The sequence below is a fragment of the Phyllobates terribilis genome, unplaced genomic scaffold (genome assembly GCF_046119375.1).
Source record: "Phyllobates terribilis strain yellow unplaced genomic scaffold, ASM4611937v1 Scaffold_4__5_contigs__length_816908805, whole genome shotgun sequence".
NCBI lineage: Eukaryota > Metazoa > Chordata > Amphibia > Anura > Dendrobatidae > Phyllobates > Phyllobates terribilis.
Window position 1 is genome coordinate 281576109 of NW_027362764.1, and position 15866 is coordinate 281591974.

The 15866-nt window shown below is 42.7% G+C and overlaps 1 protein-coding gene across 1 annotated transcript; it reads right to left on the reverse strand.

Moving 5' to 3' along the window:
• Nucleotides 1-7834: 7834 nt before the first annotated feature.
• Nucleotides 7835-13530, reverse strand: LOC141264648 (uncharacterized). The gene is made up of 5 exons (XM_073676918.1): nt 13380-13530; nt 11118-12986; nt 10284-10406; nt 8413-8523; nt 7835-7869 (listed from the first exon to the last, which is right to left on the reverse strand). The coding sequence occupies exons 1-5, from the start codon at nt 13528-13530 to the stop codon at nt 7835-7837; spliced, it is 2289 nt and encodes a 762-aa protein (XP_073533019.1).
• Nucleotides 13531-15866: the final 2336 nt, after the last annotated feature.

Here is a 15866-nt window from a genome sequence, read left to right on the forward strand (position 1 = left end):
GTTACCCCATGTTGGAAACCCATCAAGGAACTTATCTAGAGAAGTTGTGAGCACTTTGAACCCACAGATGCTTCACAGAATTTTATAACATTGAGCAATGAAAAAATAAAATCTCCCAACAAAAATGTTGCTTCAGCCCCAGATTTTCTCATTTTCACAAGGGTAACAGGAGAAAATGGACCTTACCATTTCTTGAACAATTTTTCCAGAGTACAACAATACCCCATATGTGGTAGAAAACTACTGTTTGGGCACACGGCAGGGTTCGGAAAAGATAGAGCGCCAATTGTATTCTGGAGCTCAATTTTGGCTGGAATAGATTGCGGATGCCATGTCACATTTGAAGAGCCCCTGACATGCCAAAACAGAAACTCCCATAAGTGAAACTACACCTCTTGAGGGATTCATCTAGGGGTGTGGTGAGCATTTTTAATGCTCAGGTGATTCACAGAATGGTATAACATTGGGCCAAGTAATTGGAAAATCATAATTTTTTCCACTAAAATGTTTCTTTGGTGTTAAGTTTTTAATTTTCAAAAAGAATAGGAGAAAATTAACAGTACAATTTGTTTCTCCTGAGTACACCAATACCCCATGTGTGGTCGAAAAACCGGAATTAGTCTTACCGGTAATGATGTTTCCAGGAGTCCACATGACAGCACCATAGGAGGAGTAATCCCATATCCTCTGTAGGGACAGGAAGCACAAGAGGTTAAAAACCCTCCCACCCCCAACCTCCTCAGTGATTTTCCAAGAACCACATTGGCTGGGACAACAAAACGTTATTTTAGACTGCTTAGACATATGTTAAAGTCACATACAGTAGCAATATAGGGAGGGAAATAAAGGGTGCTGTCATGTGGACTCCTGGAAACATCATTACCAGTAAGACTAATTCTGGTTTTCCAGTACGTCCCCATGACAGCACCATAGGAGTATACCCAAGAACTCATAGCTTAGGGTGGGATAATTGCCTAAAGTACCTTCCTACCAAACACAGATCTCTGCTGTGAGAGAACATCTAGCTTGTAGTGTTTGCAGAAAGTAGTATGTCCTGACCATGTGGCTGCGGTACATATCTGTTCAACGGTAGCCCCTGCTCTAGTTGCTCATGAGGTGGAAACTGCTCTGGTAGAATGGGCTTTGATAATTTCAGGGTGAGGCTGTCCTTCTGAAAGATGCGCTAGATTAATCATGGATGTGACCCATCTAGCTAAGGATGGTTTTGAAGCCTTCCTGCCTCTATTTTTTTCCCCCAAACTGTATAAAAAGATTAGAGTCTATGCTCCAGTTCCAAGTGGCTTCCAAATAGGCCAACACTCTCTGCGGACGTCGAGATGATGGAACTCTTCCTCCCTCGGGTTTCTAGGGTTTTCGCAGAATGATGGAAGAACCACTTCTTGGTTTAAGGTCATCGATGACACCACCTTCGGGGAGAAGCTTGCATCCAGCTTGAGAATGATGCAATCATCCCGAATCTGCATACATGGCTCGACAACAGAGAGAGCCTGGATTTCACCCAACTTTTTAGCCATGGTAATTGCCACCAAGAAGATTGTTTTTAGAGTCAAGTTCTTTATTTGTAATTCATGAACTGGGCCGAAGGCAAGATTGCAAAGGACTCTCAGGACAAGATTCAGATCCCATGGAGGAGAAGAAATTCTCTGGGTAGGCCTAAGTCTCTGGATTGCCTTGACAAATCTGATTTTCCAGGGATGCGAGGACAATGATGTGTCAAAGAAGGCACCTAGTGCTGCAATCTGCACCTTCAAGGTACTAGGTCTAAGACCGGCATCAAATCCCGCCTGCAAGAAATCAAGGATCGCAGGGATGTCTGGCTGAGAGGTGTCTACCGTCCTGTGGAACTGACAAAAGGTCCTCCATACTTTTTTATACATGGCTTGGGCTACAGGTTTTCTACTAGCCTGCATAGTCTGGATTACCCTGGTGGATAAGCCTTTGTTTTTCAGGATCTCCCCTTCAGAAGCCAGGCTGAAAGCTGGAGTTGTTGAAGATTCCAATGCAACAGTGGACCTTGGGTCAGAAGATCTTCCTGTAATGGTAAAATGATTGGGTCTTCCAACGCTAGATGACGTAGAAGGGAGAACCAACTCCTCCTTGGCCAGAACGGGACAATTGCTATGACTGTTGCCCGATCTTCCTGAATCTTCCACAGCATTCTCGGAATTAGAGAAGCAGGTGGGAAGGCATATGTTAGGCCCTCTCCCCAATACTGTGAGAGAGCATCCAGTGCCAGAGGATGATCTTCTGGGTTGAGAGAGAAGAAAGATGTCGTCTTCGCATTCGCTCTGGATGCAAAAAGGTCTAGATGCGGCTGACCCCATCTGCGAGCCAATTGTTGGAACACCTCTTCGTTCAGTTCCCATTCCGAAGCCTTCATTTGACGCCTGCTGAGGTAGTCAGATCCCCAAAGGTGAACTGCTGAAATGGAGCTCACTATCTTCTCTATACCTCAGAATATCCTGTTGGCCAGGTACTGGAGAAGTGGAGTTCTTGGTCCGCCCTGAGGTTTGATGAAAGAGACTGCTGTGATGATCTTCACATGTCTGTCTCTCAAGACCGCCCGGCTTCTCTCTAGGGCTTCCCAAATCGCCTGTAGTTCCCAAAAATTCAATGATCGGTTCTGAATCTCTGTGGACCATGTTCCTTAAAGATAAGAATCTCCCACTTGAGTTCCCCATCCTGAGAGACTTGAGTCTGTGGTCACTAAAAGACAAGGTTCCAGAATCCACTGACTCCCTTCTGTAGATTCTTCTGGTCGAGCCACCAGTGTAGAGAGTCCTGGGCGTCTCTGGACAAAGACATCTTCCTGTCTAGGTATTTCTGATGTCTGTCTGTCACTTCCAGGATGCATTTCTGTAGAGGCCTGGAATGGAACTGGCTCCATCTGACACAGGTGATGCATGACGTCATGATTGCCAAAATACTCATTGCCTTTCGGATCGAAGGTTTACTCTCTCTTGCAAAAAGAACAAATTCTTTGTGGGATTGAGAGCATCTTGTCTTCCGGGAGATAAGACATTCACATTCGGGAGTCGAGATAGACTCCGAGGAAGATGCGTGAAGTACTTGGGACAAAATTGGATTTTTCTTTGTTCACAATCAAACCCATGCTGGTTAATATCTGTAGGACAAATTTCAGATGTTGCGTCATACCTAGAGGGGATCCTGCCACCAACAGGAAGTCGTCCAAGTACGGAATGATGGTAATATCCCTGAGTCGGATATAGGCCACCACCTCTGCCATGATCTTCGTAAAGATTCTGGGAGCAGATGACAGGCTGAAGGGAAGACATCAGAACTGGTAGTGTAGAATCTGACTGCCTGATGGTAGTGCAAACCTCAGATATTGCTGACTTGAGGAATGTATCGGCAGGTGGTAGCATGCATCCCTGAGGTCCAGGGTGCACATTACCGCATCTGCGTCTATTAGAGGAATGGCTGATCTTACGGATTCCATGCGGAATTTTTTGTAGCGGACCCTTCGGTTTAGGGGTTTCAGATTGATAATTATACGGAATTCCCCTGATGTTTTTTTTTTACTGAAAACAGAGAGGAGTAATGGCCCCAATGTTGGTCGTGTTCTGGAACAATAACCCTCTGTTGTAGAAGCTTCTCTATGTCTGCCCATAGATGGGAAAGAGGAAGGGGAACCCTCTGTCAGGTGGAATTTTTGAGTGTGATTGAGAAAACTATCCTGTAACCCTGCACTATAGTTGTTAGTATCCAGGGATTTTGAGTGACCCGATGCCAACTGTTTTTGAAAAACTTTAATTGCCCCCCCTACTCTGACAAAGTCATTGCCATTTTGGACGGGAGCTAGTACTGGACTGGTATTTTTTATCTTTGTTCCCCTTATTAAAACTCCAGCTCGTAGACCCCCCTTTTTTCTGAGTGTTATATTTATGGGAGGGGAAAGGTTTGAAAAAGGGCTGCTCCTTCTTTTTCTCCTCAGGGAAGCCCTTCTTTTTATCGGACACTTTTTCTAGTATGACTAACACTGGTCCGAATACTCTGAGCCCTGAAAATGGAATGGAGCACAGATTATCCTTAGAAGCTGTATCCCCAGACCATGTCTTTAACCAAACAGCTCTTTGGCCTGAGTTGGAAAGCGCATTATTTCTGGACGCAAATCTGACCCATTCCACCGAAGCTTCGGCCATAAAATTCGTTGCCATTTTTAATAGGGGCAATGATTGAAGGAGAGATTCCCTCGAGGTGCCATCCCGTAGGTGATCCTCTAGCTCTTCTAGCCAGACTCTCATGGATCTGGCAATAGATGTAACAGCGACATTAGACTTAATTGCCACTGACGCTTCCCAGGCTTTTTTCAAAAGTCCATCCGCCTTCCGATCCATAGGATCTTTAAGTCCTGATGAATCTTAAAAGGGGATAGAGGTTTTCTTGACCACTGGGACGTCAATCTTAAGAATAGTGTCCCAAACATTGGTGTCCTCTGGGTCAAAGGAGAGTCGGGCGCGGAAGTCTCGTGGAATAGAGTGTCTCTTCTCTGCATCCTCCCATTCCTCCAGTATCATGTCGTTCACATGAGCATTAACAGGGAAAACCAGGGATCTCTGGGTTCTAAGACTACCAAACATCTCATCCTGAATGTTACTGCTCTTCTACCTGCATCGTTTTTTCGGACGGCTCATAGAAGAATATTCATACCATCGAAGTGGAACATATTTTTTTCGTTCCCCGCCCTCAGGTGGACTAATGGTCTCACTGTTGTCATAGTCGCCAGATGGGTCGATTTCACCCTCAGAAGATGGTGCTATATCTTCTCTGGGTCCCCGGACATCCTGGACCCCTGAACCTGGGGGCTGCAGAGACATAAATAGAAGTCTGAACCTCTTTGATTATACTACACATCTCATTTAATGAAGCCCCAAGGCTCTGCTCAGCACATAGACGCTTTGTATAAGAGTCGGGAAGTCTGATGTTACAATCCAGGCACCTCTTGGATTTTACTGTGGCCTTTTTCCCTGCATCCTTCTTTCTCAGAAGGAGATGGTAACTGCAGAGAGATATCCTATAATATAAAAAAAAAAAAAAAAAAAAAAAAAAAAGCACCATATTTGAGTTCAGATTTTGCTGGAATGGTTTGAGGGTGCCATGTCACATTGCCAGAGCCTCTGAAGTACCAGAACAGTGGAACCCCCCCATAAGTGACCCCATTTTACAAACTACATCCCCAATGAATACATCTAGGGGTGCAGTGAGCATGTTGTCACCACATGTGCCTTATAGAATTTTATATCACTGGGTGGTAAAGAATGAATAATTAAATTTACACCACTAAAATGTTGACCAAATTTTTTATTTAAGGGCTTATAGGAAAAATTGGACCGCACAGTTTGTTATGCAATTTCTCCTGAGTGTGCCAATACCCTACATGTAAATTGGGAAACACTTTTCAGGCACCGTGGAAAGCTCAGCAGGGAAATAGCACCATATTATAGTGTAGATTTTGCGGGTGTCATGACCACTATTAGAGACCATGAATATTCACTACAACCCACTCCCATTCGTTGTAGTGAATATTCATGCTCTTTAATAGAGGGCACATGTGACCACCGGCCACAGCAGGAGCCGCGCTGCGGGTACAGTGTGCGCGCTATTAAAGATTAAATGGTCACTGCTCCCCACGCAGTGTCCTGGCGTGGGGAGCTGTAACTATTCCAGCAGAGCGTCTCAGTGTGAGGGCGCATGGCAGTGATGCCATGCGCGGCTCACAGAGCGGGACGCAGCAGAGAGAATGCGAGTATAATTGTTTTTGTGTGCAGCAGGATGGGGGAATCAGGGAGTGCCTTGCATACTGGGATGAGGGATATTAACAGAATCGGGGTACATTACGCCTATAACAATGTCAGCAGCAGGCCCCCTCCCCCTTAACAGTTCATCATGACCACATTTTTTGCTTACATTTTTTTTTCTATTTTCCTCCTCTAAAACCTAGGTGCGTCTTATGTTCTGGTACATCTTATAGTCTGAAAAATGTAGCAGTTTGTGTTCACCAGCTAGAGAAGGGTGTCCATCTGTCTAATATAGTTGCAATTATCTAGCACCAATGTACTTTATTAGCAAATCCCCCATTGAGCCAATGTATTTGATTAGCAAAAGCAGATTTGGGAGTTTTCCCACCTTGCAAGTGTGGCACCCCTGAGGGTTCAGTCACCACAGGGGTACTGCACCTCAGATAGAGGTGTGGTATCTCCTCTTCCAGGTAAGGATGGCACATCACTCAGGACCCCACTTCACACTCAACACTACACCACTCATGTCCTGTAGGGGGCCTAAATGCTCCAGGGTGCTGCCCCGGCCAGGGATAGAGGAGATGGGGGGAGCCAAAGATAGGGGGAACCAAGTAGTGGGTGAGGGTGGAGGAAACACTTTCAGGAAGCACTTCTAGAACCATATATAATAAACGGCCATCTTTAGTTCAAGGTCTTTTGATTGTGGTCTTCTGTCAGGGTCCAGCAAGAGTCTGTAACTGGCTGAAGATTCACGGTCCTCGTTCTCTGGCCTTGAGACGAGGAGCGGGTCAGGGTTAACCAGTGTCTCTGCCCGGTCAGGGTTAACCAGTGTCTCTGCCCGGTCAGGGTCCTGTTCTAAGAAGGCCTTGGAGGGGAGCGGAGCAGATCGGCTCCACAGGCAAAAGGATCCCAGGGGGATACAGACTGAGCGGAGTCGGCACCGGTATTCTTCACTCTGGCTTTGCCAGAGGGATTCCTGCTGAAAGAGGGGTGACCAGCCCCCGATATCTGTGTACTTCACGTCACTGTTGGAAAAACCCAGCGGCTTAGCGGATCCCAGGGAGGAACACAAGCAGGAGGAGATAAGGAGAGTAACACACCAGCAGGGTCTTGACAGGTGCTCCTGATCTACCTGGGAAGTGCTGAGCCCCCTACCCAGTGGCCGCAGTACGCCGTGTGAAGCAGAGAGAAGCTTTGTGGCTGAAAGTGCATCTAAAGTGATTAAGGACCCGGATGACTTCATTCACCGCCCCCGATTGTTTATTCCTGCGCCGCACTGCACCCACCATACAAAATCGTTCGTTTAAACACTGCCCTGAGGCCTACTCTGCCTGTGGGGAGTAGTACCAACCAAGCTGCCAGAACACCAGCCTCAGAGGACTGTCGCAGCGCTGGTGGTCTTCACCAGAAACCACAGGTGGTGTACTTGAACAACCACTCATCCCAAAAAGCCCATTTTTCAGGTGACAGCCCTGGGCACGGAACGGTCCAAGGCCACGACATCTGCAAGGCCTGGCTCCGAGTACCCCACTGCTCAGGGAGGGAGAGTCACAAGGCTATAATCCATTAGCATAACCCATCCCCATGTTAGCCTGCATTTTGCAGGCTGAGAGGCACATACCTCTGTAATGTCACCTACTTCTGCACCTGGAGAAGGCATTTCATAATTTGCATTCTGAAAAATGTTTTTTTTTTTTTTTTTTTTTTTTTTTAAAGAGCTGTCTCTTTATATCAAAATGAAATTAACGGATTCCTGTTTATGCAAGTTTATTAGCCTTTATTTGATGGGTTCGTGATTAGTGCTATTTACATAAGTGTTTTCAATTTCGTGCCACTTTTTTCAATACATTTTTAATATTCATAACTTTTTTTTTGCCGTGCCTGTCAGATTCTTAGCCTCATTTTCCCTTTCTGTGCGCAATAAACCACAAGGTTACAAAACAATTAGTGGACTCGTAGGTAGGACTCCATTATCGGAGAAAAATGTTTCATGCAAAACTCACTCACACAGATTAAGAAATAAATATATTAAATACACATAATAAGCAGTTGTGCTACTTCTTGGTGCCACCTTTTCTTAAGCTGCGACCTAGAAGAATAAAAAAAAAAAAGTTTTAGTGTCATTCACCCCTTTATTCCATGCTGATCACTGAATTAGAAGGGAATTGTGCCTCCAGAAGTTTTTATACCATTCTAAACAACAACCGTAAAAGCAGCACACAGTGCAACAGTCTTAGGTTAGGCTACAGTAACATGTTCAGTATTTTACATCAGTATTTGTAAGCCAAGACCAGTTGTGGGCGAAAAATACAGAAGTGGTGACGTGTTTCTATTATACTTCTCCTCTGACTCCTGGTTTTGGCTTACAAATACAGATGTAAAATACTGACCACATACTGAACGTGTGAACACAGCCTTAAAGGCACAATGGGCGTGAGCTTTCATGACTTCACATCCAACTTGCTTGGGTTGTTAGATTTTGCAAAGTTTCTGCACAATACCCACCTCCCCCCATAAAATATGCACCAGAAGAAGCAGCATTTACGCTACATGGGAACATGGTACCAAGCAAATGCTTAAGACCAAGTTGCAAAATGAGATCAATGGCTTTATGTAATGTAAAGTTGTATACCTCTGTACAAAAAGGATCTGGGTATCTCCCACGCTTCTACTTCTTCTGTATCAGTCCTATTTTGTTTTCTTTTAAAAGACTTGAGCGTTCCTTTCTTTTTTGGAGGCTTGTCTAACAGAAAAAGGAAAAAAAATATGATTTGATATTGGCATGGATTCTCCACATTGTTATTAGAGATGGTTTACATTATCTTCACCAAGTGATATTTTCCTACGAGCCATTTCATATACAGTACAAGCTTTAATTTTTCTGCACCACTAGTTATCAATTGTAACACTCCTCCCATCAATGTTTTTATCCTCTTAATATATTGCAGTCATCATTTAATATAGGTAGCACTGTGTACTTACAATTACTATTAACTGGGTAGGTCTATGACATCAAGTGATTAACAGACTAGCTGAATCCTTCGAATCAATGTAGAAACAGGAGGTCTCTTCTCCCCTTCAACTCCTGACATATCCCTACCCCTGCCAGGGACTTTTACAGTAACATACAACTCGATATCTCATGCAAGGAAAAGACTTCATGTTTCTACATCGGATTCAGCTAGTCAGTTTTTAAAGGGAATCTGTCACCACTTTGGAGTTATCAGACCTCTACTATGGGCATACAGGGTATAGAAAAGTAAATCTATACTTACCTGTATGGCCCATGGTAGAGGTTTGATTGCAGAGAAAAGAGTTTTAATCAATTCTATTCTGTACATGCTTGGTGTCTGGGGAACGCCAAGAAATCCCTGCCTATGTGCTTAATTATCATATCCTCCCTCCCCTGCATGTCACCGGGCCCTGTGACGTGAACTGTGCTCCCCGACTACCCGGGCATGCGCAAAGCACCGCTCACAGAGCTCGCTGTGCTTCATCCCAGCCCCATCTACCTGTGCTCTGCGCCACAGGAATCTATTCTTATATATTTTTGTATAGGATTAAAAACAGGGGAGGTGTGTGTGGGGGGGGGGGGGGGGAGCAGTTTTTATTGATATGCATTTTAAAGCACTTCCCAAGCCCCCTGCCTCCCCATCTTTATTCTGCACCCAGGCACACCCTCTGTTTGAGTACAGCTTAATGGCTTGAGTACACAGTAAGCCATCAGTCAAGCAGAATTAGATGAGGCAGAGACTTGGGAAGTGCTTTGACACAACACTGCTTTCATGTAGTTCATTAACGCTTCTGGTTCTTTTCAGGAAGTAATGGAAATTGGCATGACAAGAATGGAAAAAAAAAAAAAAAAAAGTTTAATTTTTCCCACCTAAATTTTGATAACTTCTGAACAGGCCGCTATAGCCAGAAGACCACAGGACCACACAATCAAGATCTCAGGGTGCCGATGAGGTTAAAGAGGAAGCCCCCACACTGTTAACCATTTAGATTATGTAGTTACTATTGACAGCAGCATCTAAGGGGTTAACTAGCCATGGTCAGTGCCAACACTGATCATGGCTGATGCAGCAAGTTGTCCGCTATAGTGTACAGGTGACAGTTACAGGATTGTCACCTGTCAAGGAATGCTAGTCTCTTATATCGCAGGTCGGTAAAGACACATCTATTGGTCACTAAGGGGTTGTTACAAAATCCGGTATCAGTTCCTTTAATAAGTGGCTACACACCTTTGCTAGCCATCCACCGATTGTTCAACCTAAAACCATTATTCCCAAATCTATATACATGTACGTTCAATGGGTAGAGAAGAGCAAGTAAAATAATATGTCTTGCAGCTAATCAACAAGAGTTTAAAAAAAGATTGGCGATGTTGCAATCCAATACATCCCAAATCATTTAGATAGTTAGCCAATCTTCGAAAAAACTATTCTGTTGAGATTCATAAAATGTGTAAGGCTAATTTAAGAGTCAATCACATCACTTCATTACCTTGCTCTTTGACTTTGGCTGGATCTTGCAGATAATATGTAGGTTGGGAGAATTTGGGCTTAGCACCTCTTCCAACCCAGTACTCTTCAACAGTTGCCCCAGAGGCTTTCTTTTGATGTTTTCCTGATGGAAGCAGAAGATACTGAATAGAAATTATATAAAATTTCTAAAACAGAAGCAGTGTTACATGTAAATAAAACCTAGTGCTTGGTTTATATGACCATTAAGGGCATGGAGCATGCATGCATATGGAGTATTTTGGTGCACACTCCTGAAGGACTAAAAAACAACCACAAACAAACAAAAGCACCCTAGTACAACCACAACATTCAGACATCTACGCATTGGTTTTAGTGTACCAAATTTGCATAGAACCCTATGGTAATCCAAGATCTGTTAAACTGACCCACTGGAGGTCCAAGCATTGCAACCACAATATAGATATCACTACATTTATATATTACAGCCATGTGAATGAGGCCAAATGCTGTGCATAGAAGGTCCAAAGTGGAAGAACTGCATCTTTAGATATCAGATTTTCATGACTTTTTAAAAAGAGTATACAACTAATTAATAGTACTACACAAAAGGTAGGTTGATCGCAATAAATCAGACAGATCACATGAATACAGAAATTTAGCGGCTTTTTTTTTTTTTTTTTTTTTTTTTTTTTAGAGTCCCATTAACATTCATGCATTTGCATCTTTGAGTAATCTTGTAGCATTTTAGAACCTTTTCAGTTTGTATAAGAATATTGATTTTTCCAATAGTCAGTCTCCATGAAAATGAGCTGTGAAAGGGGGAAGATCAAATGCTCTTCATTATTACACTTACCACCCATTGGCTTTTGCAGAGACTTCTTCTGTTCAGTCACCTCTTTGTAAGCCTTTTCGGGTTTTTCATAGGCAATATAATCACTCTGTTTTGGTCGGTGAATCTGCCCCAAAGCTTCACTTGCTCCTTTTTTCTTCACTCTTAGCTTTTCTCTGACAGGAAATCCAACAAGCTGGGCTGGAAATACACCTTTTGGAGGCTTCCACAAAATTCTTTTTTGGGCAATCTGTTTAAAGTAGTTACCTTTACCAAGCTGCAGCTGATCATGTGGAAAGCTTTCTTGAAAGTAGTACTCTTCATTGTCACTCTGACCATCAAGATTATCCAATTTCTCTTCTTCTAATACCCAATATTCTTCAGAATCCTCAGGTTCTGATAAGGATTGACTCTTCCGCGGTTTCTTTTTTATGGAATAGAGTTTTTTTTTGCTTAAGCCCCTTATAGGTACACCAATTTTGCGATTTCTGCTTGAAACATCTCTAACCTTTAATCCAGAAGAGCTATAGCTCTTCTCATATTGACTGCTGGCATTCTTCAGAGGCACTTCATCCTCTTTTAAAGAGCCACTGCTTTGGATTTTTTCCCTTTCAGTGCTCTCTGCATGTTTTCGGAAAGCATACAAGCCTTTCCTAAGCATGTAATCTGGGACAAAATAGGAAACTGAGGCATTATCCATGGATGAACTTTCATCCCTGGAAGACAGCTCCTCAGATGTTATACTTAATATGCTTGGTCGCTTTTGTTTTCTCTGAGACATATACAAATCATAATCATAGTTTGTTTCTAGATTATCAAAACAAGCCAGCCATGTTGGTGAAGGCATTAAATTCTGTACAGAGTCTTCTGCCCACAAACTGTTATTTGTTGCCTTCACCTCACCATTACATACAGATTGGCTTGAAATTAAGTTTTCAGATCCCATTTTTGGGCCAATTAACAGTTCCTCATTGTCAGTTTCTTCAGATTCCTCATTTCCCTCAGAGCTCTCTTGGTCATCAGCTTGTTGGACATAAGCAGGATGGACCACTTCAATCTGTTCTACTAAAACAGACTGAGGTTCGAACTCTTGAGTAGTCTTTGCTTTTAGATTTGGTTTGGCTTGTTTACTTGACTCGCTGAACTGTAAGAGGGAGGTCCGAGTTTCTGATTCTTGCACACCATCTATGCCTAGGAGTTTAGGAGGTGCAGACTGCTTACTCTCATCTGTGTTTGAGAAGGACACACTTTGTACTGCAATCTCTTCTCCTTCTGCATGAGGACCATATAGTACACCCTCACAAAATAGATCACGCTGAACTACATTTTCAGGCATGTCTTTAACAACTGCCACATCATATATTGGAATGGTTTCTTTATAAGATTTCCACATCTGTATGGCAGCAGGAGAACCACTTCCATACTCTATTCTTACCTCCTCTTTCTCATATGCATAACTTCCTGGAGGCATGTTGCGGTACTGTGATGGATTGCAAGAATTTTTGTGAAAGTCCCTTTCAGATATAACAGGAGCTGGCGACATTGTCATTTCAACATTCTCCAAATGGTTTTCGTTTTCTGTGCTTATACCAGAGGAATGGGATACCAAATTTCCTGCACCACAGTCCTTACTGTCTGTACCCAGGTGCTTTTTGGTTACATAATCTGGCTGCCTTGGGTCTGTTTGAGTTTCTTTAGTTTCGGTTCTTCTTCCTGGACTGCTGTAATGCCTAAATCGTGTGGCATGGTAAAACATAGGGGAGGGAGGATGGGCATTAAAATGAGGTCTTCTACTCATCCGCATGTTCATTTGATGCTGGGGAACATAAAATCCAGGGTACTCATGAAGTGCAACAGAGTAGTATGGGAAATAAGGATTCCCTCCTCTGTAACCTGTAAAAAAGAAAAAAAAATGTAATATAGTAGGAGGGAAGATTAATATGTTCACACTAATGTCACAAGTATGGAGTTAAAGCTATTTAGTGACCTTCCCACACACTCCCCCCCCCCCCCCCCCCCCCCACAAAGGGGCCAATGCTTATTACATGCCTTTTGGTATTTGTGTTCATTGTATTTTAGTTCCTGCATTAGGATTCATGTAATTCATTACATAATCCCAAAGTGACATTTCAAGTGTGATTCTAAATTAACACCCACCAAACAATATCCCCAGAAAAAGTGCAGCGTATGCATGGCGATCAATTCTTCCCAGCAGTTAAGTTGCAACTTTTAACTACCAGAAAAAAAAAACAAAAAAAAAAAAAAAAAAAAAAAACCACAACTTACCCGGTCCAGGAATGCAGTATGGATTGTACAATTGACTCAAATACCAAGGATTTGGGAAAGGTAGTTGTGCTGTTGGCTGTGCATAAAAGAAGGGTCTCTGTTGGGATGCAGAATACTGCCCATTTTCCGAAGGAGGTGCTGCAGTGTTCATTTTTTCAAACTAGGAAAGAACAGATGTATCCAAACCTCAAAAAAGAAAAAAAAAAAGTCTACAGTTACTACACCATATAGGGGTACATGTGGACCTGCTGATTATACAGGAAAAACAATGGTTTTGCTTTAAAAAGGAGTCCATCACTCCCCAGAAGCCAATTAAATCACTTAACAGTTAGTAGTGGACCTGGCAAGCCCCTATAAAAACAAAAACAGATTGTTTTTTTTGGCAAAATATTTCATATGCAAATGAGGAAGCTTCAGAACACCCTTAGGCTGGCCAAGGGCTCAGTGCACAGTTCCACACCTATCAGGAGCAGTGATCCGGATCATGGTTGGGCTCCTGCAGTGACAGTGTGCACTCATCACCGACCAATCTATAGTGCCAAGTAAAGGCTGCATACAGGAGCCATTGAAGAGGGCACACACCGACACTGAGCATGGCCAGGCTCTCCTAGTATCACTGCGAAAGTATAGAGTCACTGATTAAATACAGGCAGAGCTTGCTTGAGAGCTGTCAGTCACGATATGATGAAGTGCTCAGTATGTAAAGTTAAAGGGGGCTGAACAGTGCACTGAAGCCTCCTCATTCGCAAACGAAAAATATACACTACAGACTAAAAGTTTGGATACACTTTCTGTACTGTATATATTTGTCTGGCAATTAAACTACATACATGATTTTATATAGCAGTTTATGGTGGCCAAGTCCCTTACACCCATGTTTAAGTGGTTCAATTAGTGTTTTGGGGGTGACAAATTTCATTTAAAGCACATAGCAAAACTTTAATAAACCCAATACTTTTGAAAGGCCGTGCAAACTTAGTTATATAGAAACACTGGGGAAAGAGGATGAGCGAGGGTACCACAGCCTGCGCCCCAGAGTTCTAGCAGAATGGCTAATCACAACCTGATAAATTAGTTATAATTTACACTAGAACTTGGCATATGCTTATAGTCCAAGTGTATGCTAGTTTATAACTGGTGTGGATTTCAGTTCAAGATGTGACAAATGAATAAGTTTGGTGAGTCTTACTGCAGAGTCCTTTTGTTTAAAACTGCCATGACTCCCCCATTGATTTATACACATCAATTATCCACAGTTTCAAAAATCTGCCCTTGTGTCTAAAGGAAACTGTTCTTGTCAACCATTTCAACCAAATCTGGCTTTCATTTTACCAGAGCAGTTTAACCCCTTAATGACTTATGACAAACTATGCCCATTATAAGTCATCTCTAGCCTTTGATGCGGGCTCGCAAGTCGAGCCTGCATCTTTTCAGGTAGATAATGGCTAATGGCAGAGCTCCACCTGCGGCTGTTAACTTGTTAAATTCCACTGTCAATCTGTAACAGACATGGAGCATGTCCTGGAAAAGGGGCGTGCGCTGTTTTAACTGCTCATCTGCATGCCTGTTACCCGATTACGGGACACCAATGGGTTGCAATGAAGATCCCTGTGTCATTACGATACTCCTGTGTAACCCAACCTGTGGCTGGTGTTCATAGACCACAATTTTAGCTATACATAGTGCTATGTATAGTACAATTGATTAGAAAGAAAAGCAAAGAAAGGTTTTAAAATATTGAAAAAAAATATATATAGAAGTTCAAATCACCCTTTTATTACATTAAATTATTCATAAAAAAATTAAACATTTGGTACTGCCGAGTTTGTAGAAGTCCGATCTACAAAATATGAAGTAAATTATTCCAATCGGTAAACTAAAGATAAAAAAAACGCAATAAGAGGTAATCAAAACCATTTATTCACCCCAAAATGATATTGATTAACACATCAGCTCACTGCATAATCATAGTAACCTGGAGAAGATTGCCAGGGCATTGTTACAGAAAAATGAACACTTAATAAATAATTGCTGATTTTTTGGGCATTTCACCGTCAGCAGTCACATGACTAAATGACATCACCGCAGGTCCTTTTAGTCCACCGCGAGCTGCCAGCACGGATCGGATAAGGACACCGGGGGCCATCAGAAGGCAAGTATAATATTTATTTTTTACCATTCTTTTACAGTCACACTTTATAAATACATGCCGTTTGCATGGATTTATATAGTGTGACCAAGTTGTCAAGCACTTTCCAAGTGATGCTAGAATTTCTTTGAAAGCGCTTGACAACCCGCATGCAGAAATGCATGTGAAGAACGCTTCACATCCACATGTCCCTGGCAGGAAAAACGCATGTAAAATCTGCATGCATTTTTTCTGCCAGGGAGATGCAGAAAAGCTCAGGAAAAAAACAGAGCATTTCAGCATCGTGGGCACATAGTCAATGACTGAAGAGTTCCAGTGGGGTGTTTTTTTGTGTTTTT